The sequence below is a fragment of the Plectropomus leopardus genome, chromosome 22, assembly GCF_008729295.1.
Source record: "Plectropomus leopardus isolate mb chromosome 22, YSFRI_Pleo_2.0, whole genome shotgun sequence".
Lineage (NCBI taxonomy): Eukaryota > Metazoa > Chordata > Actinopteri > Perciformes > Serranidae > Plectropomus > Plectropomus leopardus.
The window spans coordinates 5,727,644-5,748,622 of NC_056484.1; the positions used below are offsets into that span (position 1 = coordinate 5,727,644).

At 40.6% G+C, this 20,979-nt stretch overlaps 1 protein-coding gene across 1 annotated transcript; it reads left to right on the forward strand.

Annotated features, from left to right (window-relative positions):
• Nucleotides 1-4,173: 4,173 nt before the first annotated feature.
• Nucleotides 4,174-17,500, forward strand: LOC121961689 (protein FAM180A). Its single transcript, XM_042511755.1, is given in 6 exon segments — nt 4,174-4,369; nt 11,614-11,715; nt 12,787-12,965; nt 12,967-13,062; nt 16,260-16,336; nt 17,368-17,500. Coding segments are annotated over 6 exon segments (663 nt in total). The 5' UTR covers nt 4,174-4,293.
• The last annotated feature ends 3,479 nt before the right edge of the window (nt 17,501-20,979 follow it).

Consider the following 20,979-nt stretch of genomic DNA (forward strand, 5'->3'; position numbering starts at 1 on the left):
ACTCAGTTAATAGCTGGAGGCTCTCTTCCAGGAAGCGAGTGTGTTTTACATCCAGAACATGCGGCCTCCTGCTGTGGCCTCCAGGCTTCAGTTCCTGCAATCTGTCAGAAACAATATTGCATGTATTAAAACACGGTTTTAACTTTGAGCTATTTCCCAAAAACACTCCCCTGAGAGTCACAATCTCAGCATTTTCTATATTTGCACATTCAGGTCAGGTGTTTACCTATTATCCTGACTCACAGCTTTGTAAGATGCAGCTGCAGACTTTTTTTTGGTGCAGCAGCGTTTTGAGAAGCCTCGTGCAAGTTCAGCTGCACCGTGGCCTTGTGTTAATTTGCATATTTGAGGCATTTCAGTGATTTACAGCACAGAAGCAATTAAACTAAAGGATGTCTCGGGGGTCCCCACCTGGTTTGAACCCAAACAACCCTTTGATCTCAACGTAAGTGGCTGCGTTCATATTATCAGACCTTATCTGAATAGAATTCAATTATTTCTGGATTCATGCAGCCGTAAGAGTTGGGGAGCAGCAGCCATCACTGCAGGATCTTGGGGGGAAGTTTGGGATCTCTGTGTTGTAACACTGCCCCCTCATGGTTATAAACAAAAAAACTTTCCAAGTGTTTGATATTTGTGTGTTTACGACCCCAAACATTCTTGTGAGTTTTTCTTGTCTTGCACCTGCAGGCAACAAGAAGACATAAACCGGGGCGGAGACCATTCTCAGCTTTTGTTTCACCATCTGCTTTATGTGTTAGTCATGTGAACCACATGCGCAGTCATAGCTTGTGCACTGAGGCGTTATTGCAGCTTCCTCATCCATGTAAATGTGTTTTTATGTTCTGCAGGCAAAAAAAAAAGAGCAGGGCATCATATCTTCCCATCTGCTGCAAGCAAATATTCAATCAAACATATGTTGCAAAAATCACAAATTAAAGTCAGCGCTGTGAAGATTATCAAACCTTTGATTGATTAACAAGATTATTCTTTATGTCTCCTCATCAAGGAGACAGGTTTTTTTGCGTGTAAAATCCCTCACAGCTACTCCTCATTTGCCACCATCATATTTCCTTGCCAGTGATAACGGCGGCCGGAGGGATTATGATGTCTGATTGTCTATCCGTCTTATTATTATAAGCGCAATATCTTAAAAATGAATGAAGGGAATTTCTTTAAATTTGGCACAAATGTCCACTTGGTCTCAACAATGAACTGATTTTGTTTGTCATAGGTCAAAGGTCTCTATAGCCTTGTCTGTCTCTTTCTTGTAACCCCGATATCACATACCTTGAGGGACGTTTTTCAAATTTGGCACAAACGTTCTGTTTGACTCAAGGATGAACTGATTAAACTTTGGTCGTCAAAGGTCAAGGTCACCGTGGCCCTGCATCTGTTTCATTCTTGTGAATGGAATATATAGAATTTAAAATTTGGCACAAACTTTCGAGACAGTGATGAACTGGTTAGACTTTGGTGGTCAAAAGTCAAGATTACTTTGACCTCATCTGTGTCATTTTTGAGAATCTCACAAACAGAGAGGATTTTTTTTCCAAATTTGGTACAAACATTCACTTAGACTCAATAATGAACTTATAACATTTTGGTGGTCAAAGGTCAAAGTCATTGTTACCTTGCGACTGTCACGTTCTCATTTAAGGACGGTAAAAGGTCAAGGTCACTGTGACCTCATAAAACATGCTTTTGGCCGCAACTCAAGGATTCATTCGTTGATTATGACAAATCTTCCCACAAATGTCAAATGGGATAAAATAAAGTGATGACATTTTATATCAGAAAGGTGAAAGGGCAACTTCACTGTGACATCATAATGTTCTGCAAAAACATGAATGTAAACTGTAAGTTAACACAAGGTAGTGATTCTAGTTTCGAGCATTAAAATGGAGCACTGAAGTTGTTGACAACTTTTTTTTCTGCACACAAACACAATTAATCACTTCATCCAGATAAACAGACTTACGGCTCCCACGTGTCCACTCAATATTTTTAATCGCCACTGAAATGAGATGGGAGCGCCACTTGTCACTTGTGATTGTGACTTCACCCGCTGATGCTTTTGTCAACAGGGAGATGTTCAGCTGAAAAACTGCAGTGGCCTCAAAAAGCAGACAATAACTGCGCACAGAAACCAGACTTCATTGTTTATTCCAACAGCACGGCGTCGATAAGGAATAGTACAGTCTTATCAGCGTCACATTGCTAGAATAAACATTTAAGTTTGATATCTGCAGTAACTATTTGAAAAATTAATTGTTGCTCTCTAATCTACTGATTGTACATAAGTGCTTTTCTCTTATACAAGGCCATTACTGGAACATTATCTGTGTTGTAATTTTAGCAGATGCAGCCAAGAAACCAAACCCTCTGAAACCCAGAGCACCTACACAGTCTATTGTTGTGTGCTGTGGCACCAGAATGGACACTTTGTGTGTTTATTGCACATTTTCTGTGACAACAAAGACCAGAAGAGGCTGTAGAGGAGCGAGTATAAAGACGGGGAGAGTGTCTTGACAGCCTTGAATCAAGATGCTCTCAGTGGCCCTCACGTCATTGTTGACTGTTGACACGTAGAGCTGTTTGTCTCCATCTGTGTTTCATCGTCGTCTGGTGGCTCCGCGCTACCTACAATCAAACGGCCCTTTTAAGTCGGTACTTTGTAGAGAATTTCAGCTTATTAACCTGGAATTTAAGCCAAACACATGAAAAGAAATGTTTTGTGTGGGAGGGAGAAAGATGATTTCCATTTTTTTTCACAGAATGTTCATGTTATAATGAACTATTTTATAAACTGCAGAATCTCAAGTGAGTGCTGACAACATCGTATTCATCAAGTTCAGCGAGTTTAGTATGGCGAAATAAATGTTTTAGGTTTCCTTCTGCATCTGCTCTTTATGTTCCGGGATGTTGCTACGGTGATGTCTACAAATGGGACGACGCCGCACGTGGTTATGTTTAGGCAACAACAGCACATGGCAACCAATGACACGACATCAACAAACTTACATGCTGGCACGGTTGGCGAGGAATATGCAACAAAGTCACAGATGGTTAGGTTTCGGGGATGGAGCCACATGGAATAGTGTAGAAAAAAACATAGCATCAGACAGGAAGTGTACACACCCTCTCGCTTCTTAAATTACGTCGTTAACGGCAGCATTTGAACCTGACGCCGTCCTGCCGTGTTTCATGCGATAGAACAGGTGCGGTGCGATCGTGTTGTTACCCGTTGCACTATATGCGACTAGACGTATTGCTCACATTTGTTGTGTATTGGAAGCGTGCGATTTACTGTACAAAGCATGCTGGGATACCTGTGATATGGGCCAAGCTGGCAGCATGACGAGAGCAAGTGACAATTTTAAAAATTCAAACGACGGAACAGCTGAAATGCTGAAATAAAACTTCAGGGATTGTGGATGGAGGGGCAGGACAGACAAGAATGGAGGCGAATTGGTCACGTATGTGGAGCACAGCTGGTACGCACCGCGTCGCTGTGCAGCAGCGGTTAATGCGCATGCAAAAGGTGCCTTTTGGCGTTGCACTCCTACGCCCAAAGTACTGTCAGAGGTGCTTTTTTAGGAGTTGTGAATGCGATCGCCCTGCACTGATTATAACAGTATTTCTACGTTTCTGGATCTCAGCAGTTAACTTTGTACAATGTCATCAGAACTGATTGCCAAAACAGTGAAAAGAACCCAAACTGAAAGAAATCAGAATTACCCATTAGGGTGATGAGGATGTTTGATCGAGCTCGAGCCGTTCTCGAAGGAGACCATCCGTCTCTCGTGCTGCTTTGGTTCCAGCTCATGGGATGCTAATATGCTCAGTCAATCAATGAGCCTGTTAGCCAGTCACCTTTGTATCCAGTCAGTTGGAGAGTCGCACAGTAACTGAACCAGTCAGCCAGTCGAGCAGTCAGCCAGTAGCTGTGAGAAAAGTCCAGCCAAGAGGGCAGGCGTTCTTCAAATCCTAATGATTTCCAGATGAGAGCCCAGACGGCCAGGCCTGAGCGCAGAACACACACACACACAAAAAAAAAAAAAGAGAGAGAGGATGGATGAAGGGAGGTGGCAAGAGAAAAAAATTGAGTGCAGAGGATGGAGAAATGATCCTGCATATGAAACCGGTGCACATGAAATGCTGAAACTCAACAGTCGGAGCATTTTCATCCTCCGTTGTGATGTTTATCCCCTGAGGGAGACACAGCGAGGCGGGAAGAATAGTGTGTGTGTGTATGTGTGAGTGTGTGTAAATCTGTGTGTGAGGATCAACATGACGCAGTGGTGGGCTCTCCTCATCACTGTTTACCTGTCCGTGCACCTGGCAGCCGCTCAGCACCACAGGAGAGGTAGGTGCAAACATTATATGTCTATCATCTTTCAAAGGCCACAAATGCGAAAAGCTTCATTTGAACGATTTGCATCCTCATTTGAAATATCACGAGACTGTTAGAAAATAGAAACAAACATTCAGTGCTTTGGTAAGTTTCTGGGTGTGTGACTGTGGAAGAATGTGTTTACCTTCCGGAGTTATCAGGAACATTGAGACACGTAGTTCATCACTCGTTAAGTTTCCAGTGAAAAGTGACTGGCCTGTTGTTACTGGATCCACTCACTGAGGAAATTCCTTTCTCAACACTCACATAGCTTTAAATCTTTGGATAAGTCACCCGCTGCTTCAGGAGACACGGGGTCGTTAACCCTTAGGGCCTGTGTGGTGCAGTTTACTCGCTTTTCACTCTGCATTTTTTTGATAATTTTGGCTGTTATCATGCATATGGCATACATTTTGGGAAGATTGTGTATTTTTGTTTAATCTTGGAATTTCCAGCTCAGCTCCTACAATAAGTCTGAAACACACTGAAAACAAAAATTGTTACATTCAGATTGTTGAGTGCAAAAAATGCACCATTGAAACTCATTCAAACTGCATTTTTTTAACCCTCAAAGCCATCAAAGCATAAAACATTCATTATATTATTTTTGGGTGCCAGTCTGGGCTTTTGGCTTAGAATTTGTAATTTTTTACTATTTTTTTACCATATTTTGCTTACTGAGAAAATACGGGCTATTTCCACTTTGTGCACTGTCACAATCAGTGGTTGCTACAAACAATGACATATCCCAAGCTGTGATATTACGTCCATTACATCGTCACCGGCAGCGTTTTAACCTGATGGCATCCTTCCAAGTTTCATGCTCGTGACCGGCTCCGTCTGTTCGTGTTCTCCACTGACTTACATCTTTTGCACGTCTGTCCAACCTGGAAGAAGGATCTCTCCTCAGTTGCTCTTCCTGAGGTTTTCTCCTGTTTTTATTCCCCTTTTAAAAGGTTTTATTGGGGAGTTTTTCCTTCAAATAAAAAAAAAATTGAATAGAAGTGACGCCACCTGAGCATGTGAAAGCGTCTGCATCTGCAGGCAAATAGTAACAATGCCACCGGTTCTGTGTAGCTTTAAAGCACACTTATCTTCTCTGGATCGTGACAGACAGTATTTGGTGGGTAGATATTGGACATATGTGACCATCCTCCAGTGTTTCCCATCATCATCAATCTCCGCAGAATTCTAATATCCACAATATCAAATCTCCTCTTCTGTGTTGATCCTAAGCAACTGTGTTGCCACTTAGCGTCTCATAGTTTTGTCTCATAGTGAAATATTGAAACTTTCCAGTGTAAACAGTAGATTTTGCATCTGAGCTGCTAGAAAAGAGCAGTTTGTTTGAATTTCAACATCATTTGGAGGTGAATTTAAATGCTAAGCAGAAGATGGGCCATTGCAGCAAAGATTTTATTCCCTCCCGTGTCCTTTTCACCCCCTTTTAACGTGAGCCGGGGGGATCCAGACGTCCATTTTGCTTTTTGTTTTTGTTTGTTTTCCCCTTTTTTTTTTCTTTCTCTGATCCAGACATCCCTCCAGCCAGGAATACCATTTAGCCTTGCTAATTAATGGATCTTTGTTGTTCCCTCATCTCCTTGCAAGCAGTTAGCGGGAGATTACAAGTTCCCTGCCTGTGCATAATGACATTGGGGGAAGCCTCCCCGTCCAAACACTGATTGTTTGAAGCGCTGGAGGAAGGAGGGAGGGACAGCACGAGGGATAAACGGGCTCAGAACCAGCAGCAGGAAAAGCTGAAGCTGTTTTAAGAAGGGGCATCTATATTAGATATTCAGTCAGCTGAGAAATATTGTTTGTTCTCCTGCATTAAAGGAATAATTTGGATATTTTGAAGTGGGGTTAATCAGTGTATTACCTACAGTAGATGTTTAGCTGAAGCACCAACCCAAACTGTCGGTATTTGATGACGTGGGAATGAGACTAAATCAACTAAAAGTTGCGTAATGTTGTTTTACGGAGCGGAGAAACAGGAATTGGAATGTATTTCAGCATGAAATTTAATCATTTAGATCGCTGGTGCCGGGTTTATTGCTTAAGTTTGCTCTTATTGGCACCTTCTTTTCCCTCCATGTTCTGCAGTGTCCTCAGCTTTTCCCACTCCTCATCATCACCTGACCTCCACGCCTGGCTGCTCACCTGCTCCCCATCCTCTCATCAGCTCCTCCGTACATATACAAAACCGTTTCCTTCAGTTTGCTGCCAGATTGTCTGTTATACCACCCAGCCTCTGAGTTTCAACCTTATTCCAGCCTGTCTTTGTTGTCCTTTTTGTTTTGCTTCTCTGTCCCTGTTAAGGATCTTCGGACATTTCTAGGATTTTTTCGGACATTTCTTTAATTACAGAAATTTCATAAACTTTAAGCACATTTCTGAGATTTTAGGATGTTTCTTAGATTTTAGGGCATTTCTATAGTTTCAGGACATTTTTATGATTTCAGGATGTTTCTGGGATTTTAAGACATTAGGGGCTTAAGCAAAGACCTCAGTCAGGGGTATGGGGAATCCTCCACTGGCACTTTTTTTGATAATCAAGCTTTTTTTATGCTGTTTTATTCCCTCTGGCATAAATGTTGTTAAGTGTCACTAACCTACACTTTGATTTAGCCTGTTGGCCTCCTCAGTTGTGCATTTGAGTCCTCTGTCATTTTCTTACAATTGTGCAACATTAAATTAACTGTCTTTTCCTTGCAGGGCATTTTTTGTTTTGTTTTGTATCTCTGAAAATGTTATAAAACACATTGCCTGTCTCTGTTTCTGCAGCAGTGCCGCTCCAACCATGTGAGCATTAACCAGCAATAACTTTTTATTGCAAACTGCTGTTTCCTGCTGCTGGAAGCATAAAACACACACGTTCCTGCACAGCAAAGCACGACTGCGTTGCAGCAAACAAACGACAGAGTCGTAGACAACTTTCATGTAAATTACAGATTATTAATTTCATATGTAAATCAACGTCGGGTCGGCCTCCGAGCTGTCATTTCCCCGCAGCTCCTCCATCCTTTAACAACATAAACCTTGTTCTAATGAGCTCACGTTCCTCTGGGCGTTGTTTTGTTTACACTGACAATGCCCCGCTGAAGCTTGAGTGTGTCTTCAGTATCTATTATGGCTGTGCAGGCATCTCCCCTCTGCTGCTGATCATGCACTCGGGAGTCGCTCACTCAACGAGGAGTGTAAATTCACACCTACAAGTTGTGATGCGCTCGTAGCTGCATGTCAGCGTTTTGGGCTGGAGAAATATCCTCAGTACTGTCCCTTTGTGCTTGCAGGGAGTTAGAGCAACTTAAGAAAGGATTTACTTTAGTCCTCCCTCTTAATTTTTTCAACTGTCATTGTGGAGCTCTTCAAACCATTATAGATAAAACATACAGAAAGTGTTTTAACACTTTAAGGAAAGAGTTAGAAAGTTTATATGAGAGTAATGATACCACTTTTACATCGGTACACAGTAAATATGAAACTTGGCTTTAGGATTAGAAGCGTGGAGTGAAACATGTTGCTCTTACTAGCATCAATAAAACCGCTCGTTGATTATATTTTTACGGGGTGCCTGTGCGGTCTATACAGCACACTCTCATCCAAAGTTGTCACGTCTTTGTCAGTCGACTTCTGCATCTAAATATTTTGTTTTAGGTATCCTTCCGCGTCAGCTGTTTAGGTCCCGCGACGCCGCTAACAGGATGTCAGTAAATGCACATGGTGGGATGACAGTGCACGTGGTTATGTTTGGGCAAAAAAGCACATGGCAGCAAACACACATGCTGGCACGTATTTTCAGGTTTAGGAGAATGAAGCTCGTCACATTTAAAGGGGAAGCGAACATCAGACTCCTGCATCAAAGTCCAGCTTTTTTTTAACCCATCTACGGCTGTCTGCCGGGATATAGTAACACCACAACCAGTCTGTCCGGCTGCACGCTCACATCCTGTGGCGTTTCACGCGCATGTGAAAGGTGCCTTTCAGCGTTGCGCTCTTACACCAAAAGTACTGACAGAGCGGCACTATTTTCTGAGTTCAGAATGAGAACGGGCTGGTAATATAACAAGGCGACATGTCATTTTAACTTTTTGATTTTTGTACTGACTAAACAAATAAAAAAAATAATGTTAATTAGTGAGCTTGCTTGATCTTGTTAGGTTCGCGGTTTCCCTTTTTTTTATTTTTATGCTAGGCTAAGCTAACCGGCTGCAACATGAGACTGGTATGCACTCATCAATCTCTTGGAGAGAATGCAATTAAACATATTTCTGAAAAAACAGTTTTTTGAGGGGAAAAACAGATTTTAAGACTTTCTATGGTGGCTGGTGAAAACATTTACGGGGGGGGGACTTCTGACCTCAGTATTTAGAGCTATGGCCCTGTCTGTTTAGCACAGACTTGAAGGGTGAAAGGTTTAGGATAATACATTGAGGATTGCACAAATGTGCCAAATTGTCAGACTGTATTATTCGAACGCTGGAACGGAGAGCTGCAGGATTTCTTTACATTCTGAACGGTGTCTGACAGCAAAGCCGGAGCTGAGACTGGCAGTCACCCAAGCAGGAAGCAGGTACATGTGGAGATCAGCCAGCGCATGTGGCTTTGGCTGGCCTCACAAACGCTATAAAGCCTAAATGTATCTGGCTGGCGAGGCTCCGGGCAGCGGGGCTGATCATTACTGCAGAATTGGCGAGGCAGCACGCCGTAGATGCCGCTGTAGGGTAGGAGGAGGATTGGAATTCAGATGGAGCCCAGTGTTCGCACTGTACACCTCATTAAGATCCGTGTGTGTGATCTGTGTGTTGGCTTACACGGCAGGCCGAGGATGGCAGCGGCGAATGCGAAGCATTGGAAAAAGAGAGCGAGTTGTCTGGAGGAGCTCAAAGGAAGGTTTAACTTACTTCATTTTGCCGTGAATCCCTTTTCAGCTCTAATCAGCTTTGCTTTTCACTTCACTCTCGTGAAGCAGCACCATCACGTTGGTCTTGGAGTCTCACACAATAGACGCCGTTATAATATCAACACATTTAAAGAGCCTGGGCAGCAGTATTAGAAACAGTGAGAAAGGGGAAAATGTGCATCCTTGTGTGACCTCCTCTGGTTTCTCGTTCCAGCCTTGTTTAGACTTGACCTCCCCGAGACCTTCTGTTACTGGTGAGAATATCTGCCCAATATCACACAGGGCTGTTAACCGAAAATGAGAACACAAATATGGTGTTGCTAGTTCATAAATCATTCTTTAGACACAGATATGCCCTCCAGATTTCATTAAGAATTTAGAGAATTTAGCCAGTGAACTAAAAGACGTCTCTTTGAGTCGCTCAAAGCTGCAAAAAAAATCCAACTTTAGGGCTTTTTACAGAGTTCGCAGTAAGTCCTCAAACAAGGGAGGCACTAAATTTAAATGATTGAAAACATTGTCACTAGATTACAGGGATGCAGTGAATGGTGTAGGGACAGCTCAACCCTAAATCAAAAATACATGTTTTCCCTCCTGCCTGTAGTGCTGTTTTTCTGTCTAACTTGTTTTGGTGTGAGTTGCTGAGGTATCGACTGTAGAGATGTCTGCCTTCTCTCCAGTATAATGGAACGAGATGGCAGTCGGCTGGTGGTGCTCAAAGCTAAAAAAAATACGTTTGAAAAACTCACAGCAATGTCTCTCTCCAGAAATCAAGACCGAGCGGCTGCAACCCCAGAGGCTGAAAAATCAAGCCAACGTAAATGTGCCAAGTGTGTTCCTCTAATGGCCACTTGAGACTGACTCCAAGAGCGAGTAAATCCCCAAAGGACCCCCGTGTCTAAATGCCCAACTTTAGAAACAAACAGCCTCACAGCCTGGTACATACAGTAGTATTGGATTTTTGGAGCCAGACATGGCTATGTTTGGATGAGAGGAAGGACAGCACAATGCGTCTACAGTCCGTGGTTAACTGTGATAATACTATTGCTACTTTTTGCTTTAAAAAAACATGATTTTAAAACAAAATGTATTTACCATTTAAAAAAACAACAGATTATCCAACTCCTCAGAGCATCTTTTGGTGCAACCAAACACTGAACGAGACTTTTTTAGTTGACCAAAATGTTACTGTTAACTTTCACAAACTGAAAACACACTGAAATAGTAGAATCACTCTGATTCTGGGGTAACGCCCAAGTTATTTTACTTGGCAACTGATACCCAGACTGTCACTCAAATTGGCCACGCCCTTAATTATGCATAACTTTAAGCTGAAATATATAATATATATAAATATTAGACGTAAACCCCAGGTGCCATACGGCAGTCCAGCAGCGTATAATAACACCATGAACTGGTCTCTGCAGCTGCTTTGTCACCTGACACCATCCAGCAGCGTTTTTTTGCGCACATGAAGACTTTGGGCACTGCACGCTTGCCCCGAAAGCACTGACAGAGCAGCGCTATTTTCCAAGTTTGGATTGAGAACGGGCTGACAACTCACACCAAAGCAATCTGATTTATAGCACTGCAGGTTAGAGGGAAAATATTCATTTTTGATTTGGGGGTGAACTATCCCTTTAAATGCAAGTAACCACACTGTAAATGTGGAAAAAGTGCATATGTGAAACTAGCTGTGCAGCTTTAATGCTAAACTCTATGAATGAATGATGGATAACCAGGCACTACAGCTACTAGATAAATGTTCTTAGTTAGAACATAGAATACTCGAAGTACCTGAGTAAATATACTCTGTTACTCTCTACCTCTGAATAAAAGTGTGAGACCCTGTGGAATTGCCTCGGGTTATCACCTCCAGTGAAATATGGATTTCATGGCATTTTATCATAGAGATGTGGCCGCAGCACACGAGCTGAGAGCGACAGGTCTCATTCCAGCCGTATCTGCACTCGCTGCTCGGCTACACAGACAGACTCGCACTTTGAAATCTGACCAAAATGAGGTCAGCAGCACCTGCCCGCTCGGTGAGCGCGGACATATCTCACCTCTGGATGCACCGGCCATCGCCACTTGTAAATATAGGAGCTCGGGTTGAAGACCAATTACCCTCTGCCCAGCCGGAGGCCAGATTCGATCTCACCTGCATAATATTTGAGCAGTAATGCATCTGTGTTTGCTCAACCTCTGGGCCACACACACACACACACACACACCGTGTAGGATAATGTGGTGCCTAACTTCTGGAGTGCGAGGGGGATCCTCTAATCCAATTTCCTGTCGCTGTGTGTTCCAGCTCTGTATCCATCTGCATATAGGATAAAGCGTGGGACGTATTCGCTGGTCAACCCCACATTCCAGCGCTCCGCGGAGGACGTCAACCTGCTTTTCGAGGTCAGTTTGGATCCTGTAGGTGCTGAAATAGTTAATGGCTCAGTGGTTCATTACTGGAAGCCACTTTAACCCTTTGAAATCTTGATCAGTGTCACTTTCTTTGTGCTGCTTTCAGATGCCTTTCAGAAGTATTTAAACTTTTGAGCAAGTTGGTATGACATCTTTTAAAAACATGGGGAAAAAGGCAGTGAGCAACTTGGTAATAAATGTTTTACAAATTAGTAAATTTACAAAAAAATATTATTTAAAAAAACTATGGAAAAAAAGAAAAGCTAGGAGAAATTATATAATAAGAATTACATATTTAAAATTATATTACAGAATTAATTAATGAATTATTATTTTAATTATTATTTTTAAGCACTTTTTGGAGGTCATATGCGTATTTTTTTTTCAACTTTATTCTAACTTTTATAACTAATTTTCTGGTGATTTGTTTTGGTACTTTTTCTAGTTCTTGCTAATTTTTTTTCTTTTTTTCTATTCATTTTTTGTTGGAAGGACAATGTAAGGTAAATCACAGAGCACCCATGCATTCTGCCATTTTTTCTGTATTTTCTCCCCTTCCTGTGTCTAACACATTAAGACTGTAACAGTATTAAAGGAAATAATGGAAACACACTAATGGCAACATTAATGAGATTTATGGGATGCAGTGACACCAAAATTACCAATACATACACACATTAAATGAATAAACAATCAGATAAAAATGACACACAAAATAAAGCAAAAACAAATGGGGAAAACATGTAAAAACAACATAACACATATCAAACAAAAAAAAAGGAGGCTCAGCTGCCTTCTTTCCATCCTTTTGAAAGAAAATCAAGCCAGTTCGCTCAGGTTTCAAAGGGTTAAATATGTTGAGAATGTCCAAAAAGATCGGTCCAAGTCTCACATTTGTGATCAATCTCTTTCTGGGAAAAAATGAAAACGCCGCTGCAGTCCTGCTAATCATGTGCAGAGATGTAAAGTATGTGTTTACTCAAACTTTTGCTGACACTTACAAAAGAAACATCTTGACATGTTACCTCATAAACAGATCAGTAAAAAGTTTTCTTGCTCCGCTCAGATCTGCTCGCCGGAATGCAGATCAGCGCTAAAGACGTGCTGATCCCAGACGAGGAGCTGGCCTCCCTGAGGGCCGTGGAGAAGCTGGAGGTCCTCTGTGAGGATGTCCTGCCCAAGAGGCTCTCGGATATTCGGCGTCTGACGGCGGAGCTCGCCCAGCGCCGGCAGGCCTCTGAGCTGGCAGGACTTTGAGAGAACGGTGCTGACCCTGGTGTACGCCACTCAGACGCTGGCTCGGGGCAGCGGCCCGCAGCAGAGGGAGGCGTGGACGGACGCTGTGATACAGCGTTCAGAGCCGTTCAGAAAGACTCAGACCCTCTTGAGGAATCAGAGGATGTGCATTTTCCAAAAAACGTGGTGATTTCATTTGCTCATGGTCGCCCAACAGTAGGCTTGTTGCCATTACAGATTTTGCGCAAAACTAAAGCGATATTTTTGAAATATCATAAAAACACAATTGCGAGTGATGTGATGTTATGCGACTTCTACTGTCGCGATAAAACTCCAAGAAGCACGATGATGGATGTTTAAGTCATCAGCAGGTTGATTTCTAACGCAGCTGCCGCACTAGCGTTATTATTTCCAATCGAAGGCGACGTAGGCGCGTTATTTTTATCTTTTTGCACTAACAGGAAATGATGCAATGCATGTTCAGTTAATCACATACCAAACTTTGGATTTTATTATTCACAAAAAGAAAGCAAAATATTTTTCAAAAGTTTTCTGCGATCTTCCGAAAACCGTCTCGCCGCTATCCACAGTGTACTCAAAGAGCTGTACGTTACTCTGGAGAAAGATGGTTGATTGTTGACCCAAAGCGTCGGTATTTTGCGATTTGGGAGTGAGACTCAACCATCAACTCTCTTTCTCCAGAGCTGCATGAAGCACCTTTATTTTGCAGCGTCCCCTCCACTCCCTTTATGCAATGTTTGGTGGGACAAATATTCACCAGCAGCACTCTCAAAAAGTGCATTCAGCATCTGTCCCAATACTCAAACGTGCTGTTTTGAGCACTGAAGTGCACATTTGCAAACCTCCAAGTGGTAGACAAGTAGGTCCCAGGTCTGAAAAATGACAGTTCACAGTACACTTAGTCGGCATTTGAAGCTCACAAATCCTTTTCCACTTTGAAGCTGTTATACTCAGAGCTTTCCCGACAATATTTACTGTGCCAGCCCAAGTTTTTTAGCTTGTTATTTATGTACAAACACTATTATGGCAGAACCTTTGTTGGTTATCCATGAGGGCTAAAAATGTATTCTTCATGATGAGACTAGAATATCTGACTGTAAAAATAAACATTACATGTGACATTGTTTTGTCAGTGATGTAAGATTTAATCAGTGACAAACCATTCAAGATCATTTTGCAATATGTCTCTTTTTTGTAACCCTTTGAAACCTGAAACAGCAGTCTTCTGTGTCTGGACACCTTTCACCTGCATTTAAACCTTTGAAAGTAGCTCTACAAGACAGAAAGAGGGAGAAATTAAGACATTAATAATTTTAAAAATTATTAAGTAAAATGTCTAGATGATAATAATAATTTATTTATTTTTCTATTTTTCTGTAACCTTTCTTAAACCTTTTTCCTTTTCTTTCTTTTTTGGCTAAATTTGAGGTATTTTTCTTGTTAATTGTAACTTTTGTTTTTTACAGCCATCTGCTCAGGTTTTAAAGGGTTAAAGTACATCTATGTGCATCTTGATTTTGTTGCTTTTTGGGGGCATTTTGCCGTTATTAGACAGTTTTACAGCTGGAAGAGAAAGGCACAACTTGCAACTAAGGTCCTCAGCCAGGATCGAAGTGTGGACGCCACTAAAGACGCCCAGATTTTATTGCTTTTATCAATTGTATTTCTCCTCCCAGCTCTTAAATGCGCAGCTCCATTCTGATTGTAACTGTTATGCATTATGTTTGATCCTCCTCATTTGCTCATTATGCAGAAACAAAATAAAACCAACAGAGGATCTGTGCTCCGTGAATTTGCACGAGCTGCATGACGGCCTCATTAATCAAGAGCGTCCCAGTGAGCTCGAATAAACTTCCACACGCCGGCAGACCGATCGAGCGTTTGGAACGATGTGGTGGAAATACTGGAGAAGTTGTAAATTGTGATGATATTGTGATGAATTTTCTGATCATTCCGATCTTTGATCTACTTTTGACCTTTTGAAAGTTTTCTTGTGCTGCATTCAGACATTTTTTCACAAGCTAATTAACCCTTTGAAACTTTAATAAATTGGTTTCATTTCTTTTAAAAACATGGGAAGAAGGCAATGAGCAACAAAAGAAGAATTGACCCAAAAAAAATAGCAAGAAATAAGATAAAAAGTACAAAAAATACCTGGGAATAAAAAAAAGTAAAACAAAAATGACCTTTAAAAATTGCTTAAAATTAAAAATAATTTTATAACACTCCAATTTTCTTCCTCTTTATACAAAGTTTAAATATGTAGTCATAATAATTATAAATATAATATTCCTTAGCTTTTTGCTTTTACCCTTTTTTCCATAGACAATTTTATTTATTTATTTTAATAATAATTTTCCAAATTTTGTTTACGAACATTAATTACCAAGTTGACTCAATTGCCTATCATTGCAATGCTTTTATAAAAGATCATCACCACCAGTGTCTTCAAGTCTCGAATATTTCTGAAAGGTATCTGAAAGCATCATTGTATAGCATTTGATTCTTAAGTTTGCCAACACTTTTTTTGTTTCTTTTCTTTTTTTTTTAAATTTATATATGATTTATTTTTATTTTATTTATTTTATTTGCTTATTTTCAGACAATGTTCTTGTTACATTTTGCTATTTTTTTGGGCCATGTCTTGTTAAGTTTATTTTTTATTTCTTGTTGCCCTCTGCCCACTGTTTAAGAAAGTTTAAACCTTATTGCTCAGGTCCCTGTGGGTTACAATTCTGCAAAATCAACTATAAAAAGTGCAATTAATTTGACAACTCCATCAGAGTCACCTCCACCCTCCTGTGCTCTCTGTGTATATGTTTGATGTCATCAGCGGCATTAGATGCTTCGCTCCGTCTGCAGAAGATTGCTCTGCTCATTTGATTTGCCAGTAAAAGTCCTTTGAAATGAAAAACCACAGATTTATGTACCTTAAGAGTCTGTATACATCAATACCCCCTGATTGATCATTTGAGCAATCTGTAAAATGTTTGATAGATGTTTGCTTCAAAGCCACCCATTTCCCCACTCGTTTGGAAATAGGTACTTGACAGTAATGGCTTTGGTGGAGTGGACTAGAAAATATATATATTGCTTCGTGCTGTTTTCCCTGCCTTGAATCTATTGGTTGTTACAATTTGCTTATATTTTTGGGTCGATTCAAAGCTTTGGAGATGTTTGTCATTTCTGCCACCAGAGCTGCGTTCTCCCACAAGCAGTTTCATTTCTGTAAAATGTATACAGGATTTCTTTTTACAGTGGCTGTCTTTCTCCGTTTGTCAGCATTCATCTGATGCCCAAGCGGCTGGCGATGAACGCGTTGAGGGACTGATGGATGAGGAGGTGAAGAATGCAGTGTGGTATTTCCTTCACCTTCCGCTCTGACGATGATGAAGAGTTTTGGGATGTTGCTGGGCACGACTTAAAGAAACCGACACATTGAAGTAAAACAGCTCAGGACAGTTTCATCGAGGCTTTCCCACACTCAGAGTCTCTGTGTTCCCAGATTCTGCTTGCTTCATAGTTTTGGATTTACTGTTATTGCCCTGCTGGTATAAACTCCACCTTAATTACTTCTCCTTATCTCCACCTCCTCTGCGGAGATTGTGTTGTAGATTTAATAAGAAATATGAGACTTTTTTACCCTGGTTATTGACTTATCATGCACTCCATGAAAAATTGAGCTTGTAATATTTGATCCATTTAGTGCATAAGCCCTAAATGTCATGCATAATCCTGCAGCAGAACATCATGCATGTTGAGAGAGCAGCACCAAGTGGCTGCAGACAGAACTGCTGTCTGACAGTTCTGCACCTGAGGGGACTTCGAGTCCTTGAAGCTTGAAGTCAACTGCAGCGAAGAGATTTTATTTTTAACAGAGTATTTTATCATCAAAAACATACTCAAACAGCCCACATAAAGGAAATATTTATGAAGAAAATCACATTTTATAATAATAATGATGATAATAATATTAAAATCAATAAAATCTTATGTTAACTCTCAATAATTCCCGATTATTCATTTGTAAAATTTGTGCTCTTGTAATTATTAAGTCTAAGTGGCTGAACTAAAGCAAAGACAGCTAAAGAGAAATGTAGTGTGGTTATAACTAAAGCTACCTCAGAAAAAAATGTTTTAAAAATTGAAATTGACTGTGTTTGGTTTGAAAGATACAGTCACATGAAAGCAACAAACCACTTAATTATTAATTTTACAATCTGCAAACAGTACCACGTGCTTCACAGTGTCTCTACATGAAATTTAAAATATAAAGCATTCATTTTCCTTTAATCACCAAGTTGTTTGTAGTTCAGAATTTAACTTTAATTTTGTCTCTTGTCCTCTTTTCAGATCACTTCCTGATGTGATTGTTTATTTCCTGAACTAGGTTTGATTGGCAGCCCCGCCCTGATAAGAGTTTCACCTGTTCCTCCCAGGTCCTGCAGTCCGGCCTCCTGCAGTCCGAACTCATGCAGTCGCCTACCATGCCAGTCGCCTCCTGCAGTCGCCTCCTGCAGTAGCCTCCTGCTCTCTCTCCTCCAGTAAGTGTTTTACCTCTTTCTTTCTCTGTCAGCCTCTTTGTTTTTTGGAGTTCTGCTGCCCAGATTTCGGGACCACCTGCTCTGTAAGCCTTTGTTATCATAAGTCTTTGAATTCTATGCAGCTGTTTGCATATCCTGTTGTCTGCTCTCCAAAAAAATTGACAGTGGAGCAGAAAATTTAAACTTGAAGCAGAAAATGGAAATACTTAAAGTAGGCTACCTTAAATAGTTGAGTAAATATACATACTTTCACCAGTGGAGTTTGTCAGATGATTTACTTTACTGCCGGGTAATTTAACCTATAATAATGCATCATTTATTAATAAATGATAGTTTCTAAGTAGACAAAAAACCAAACACATAAGAGGGGGGGAAGGTAAAATGTTAAAAAAGTCAAAAAAATTTCTCTCCTGAGATGTACGAGACATAACATTAAAATGGAAATATTGAAGGATACATCTTTAATAATAGCTGTTCTACTTAAACTAATAACTAATAGCTACTAATATTTTGATTATGATTTTATAATTTATCTGTAAAAAAAGTTTTTAAGGGTAATATATATATATATATATATATCCGAGAGTATAAAAAATATGCTTCCAAATGGAGCTTGTTCAACACTTACTCGAATAATTTTTTTTTTTCAAAGTAAACAGTAAATTATGGGTAAAGACTAACATAACTATATCATTTCATTCAGCTCTGCAAATAAGATCTGTCACATGACTTAACACTTTTTTTTTCTCTTTTTATCATTCGATCAGCAGAAATAGTTTGATCCTTTTAAACCCAGATTGAAATCAGATTTCTGACGCTGTTCAGACACCTCTCAAACCCCTGAAAAACCTGACAAAAAATTTTTGCAGAGAAAATTCTTTGCAATAAGTTTCGAAACAGTGACAAGAGGAAAATGACCTGGAAAATAAGAGAGAGAGAAAGATGAGTCATTTTTGAAATATGGGGGGGGAAATGTTAATTTTGAGAAATTTCCTGTTGAGGTGCTCATTGACGTCTCTCAGTGTTTTTGAAAGAAAGAAAGCCATTTGCTTAGATTTCAAAGGGTTAAACTGACATTTAACTACTGAGTTTATGTTGTGAGGGAAATAGCTTTATTTCACCTGCATTCTTACCTTTATAATTGTGTAAATACTTGATTTACTCAAATATGTTTCTACTGTAGGTGTTTTTATGTATTTATGTAATTGTACTTTAGCTTTGCACCTGAGATCTGTGTGTTAACATGTTATATTTCTTATAAATGTTCTCAGTTATGAGCTGCACATGCTCACTAGGTGGCAGCATTTCCAAATTTGATTCCCTCACTCATGTTCTCAGTGTGATTGTGTAATTTTGTTATTGATTTGTGCAGCTGCTGTGAGGAATAATAGGATCAACTGGACTTTGAGTAATAGCAAAATAAGTATTAGTGTTAATATTCTTCTCTTCCTCTCTGTCCTGAGTCCACTCTGTGCAGAAAAAGCACACAGTAGGACTTCATTAGAAGCTCTTGAACTCATTAGAATATATTTTTGTTATTCTCACACAAAACGTGAGCTGCTCCCAGAGGCAAAAATAATTCAACAACGTGGCATTTCTTTTTTCCCTTTTTTTTCTTTTTTGAGTTGCGTTTGCGTTGGAGGCGCCTTAATTAGACCCGAATCCTGTCAAACTGGAATGTGACTCTCCTGGTAGGAATATTTTGTGATCACCTCCAGCTGAACACCCAGTTGTTTTAACTCAAGCTTATCAGCTGCATATGTTTTCCCCGCAGCTGTCACACATATTTTCATGCTCCGAGCCTCACTGTGCTGGCAGGGAGGGACCGATGAGACATCACAATGTGTCACACACGTACGCACGGAGCTTTCCAAATTAAACAACTCAATACCTTTATCCATTTATGCAACCATCGCACGGCAACCTGCCATAATAAAAACTCTGTTTCCCCTGTCTGCCACTCAGACGACTCGCAGCATAACTCCCCGGATATTATGAAAAAATAATTCAGGATCTGGATCGCAGGCATCAGACACTCCGGCCACACCATTTAAAACATTCCTCTGGCAAAACATCAACAGCAGCCCGTACAGGGCACATGCTTCTCTTTGAAGATCCTTTGACACGATACGTTCATGTGGAAAATGTCGTTTTTTAGGGTTTTTCTTATTAGACAAATTATTGTCAGTAAAAGCAGGAATAAAACACAGAGTGAAAGCTGTGACTCAAAGACTCCAGATGTTGGAAACATATGATTCATGAGCAGCAGCCGCACACGAGGTGAAGCAATCAGCATGTGTCTGTCAGCTAGTGTCATGCCAGTGTCTCTGATTTTGCAGGTTTTTTTGCAGTAATAATAGCAGTTTAAGTGACACCGCCCCGCATGGTCTGAAAAATCTTACAGGTCCAGTGAATAAAATTTTGGGGGATTTAGTGGCATCTAGTGGTGAGCATGAGGTTCTCCACAGAGGTTTCTGTTTTTTGAAGCAGTAAAAACACAGAATAAATCAATTTTTCATGATAGAAATTTGTCTTTCTCAAATACTGTTTGGCATGTAACAGACAAAGCACCTGCTAATGTGTGCTCACCTTTAGACCTTTACCCAAACCACCCCCTACACCCTCTCCTTATCCACTTTCACTCTAAGGGTCCGCCACATTTCCCAGGCCAAATAGTCAAGAGTGGTAATGGGTATTAATCAAACACACACACAGACACACACCTTCCTGTGTATGTATGTGAGATATGAATGGCTCATTCTAAAGTAACGAAAACACAATTCCTATTTTCAGGTGATTATACAGCAAAGAAAACATACTTATTATCCTCTATTCCATTTCTGCCAATATATCTCCCTAAATCCTACACGTTGGACCTTTTAGGGTTGCATTTCTAAGGATTTAGCATTATAGCAGCTCATTATGCAAACCAAAGCTTTAGAAACAGGTCATAGTCATTTTTGAAGCCCTCTTCTTCTAATGTGGTGTGTGTAAGCTGAGCCTAAAAGAGAGACGGTGCCAGCAGGGGAAACTGTTGGATGGATTGATGGATAGATGGATGGACGGAGGTGGGATGCATTAGTCAGGGAGTGGGATACCTCACTGTGACAGAGGACTAATTACACAGCGTGAGCGAGGAGCTGGCAGCCTGCTCAAACCAGCCTCCTGCTCCGTCTCTGGCTTCCAGGAATCAACACAATGTTTCACAAAAACATCACAGCAGCTGGGAGACTGTCGGGAAATCGCAATACGCTGATAAAACAGAAGAAACATATTATGTGCATTTGTATTGTCCTGATACAGGATTCAAAGATTTTGTCCCTGTTAAGCAAACAATTTTCACAACCGTCCCAGTTGTGGGATAGTTTTCAGCTTTCCCACCATGCTGATTTGTTGGGCATGACTGCGTCTTTGATAAGGTGATGGGAGAACGTTTGCAGGCCATGGGATTGAGGTTA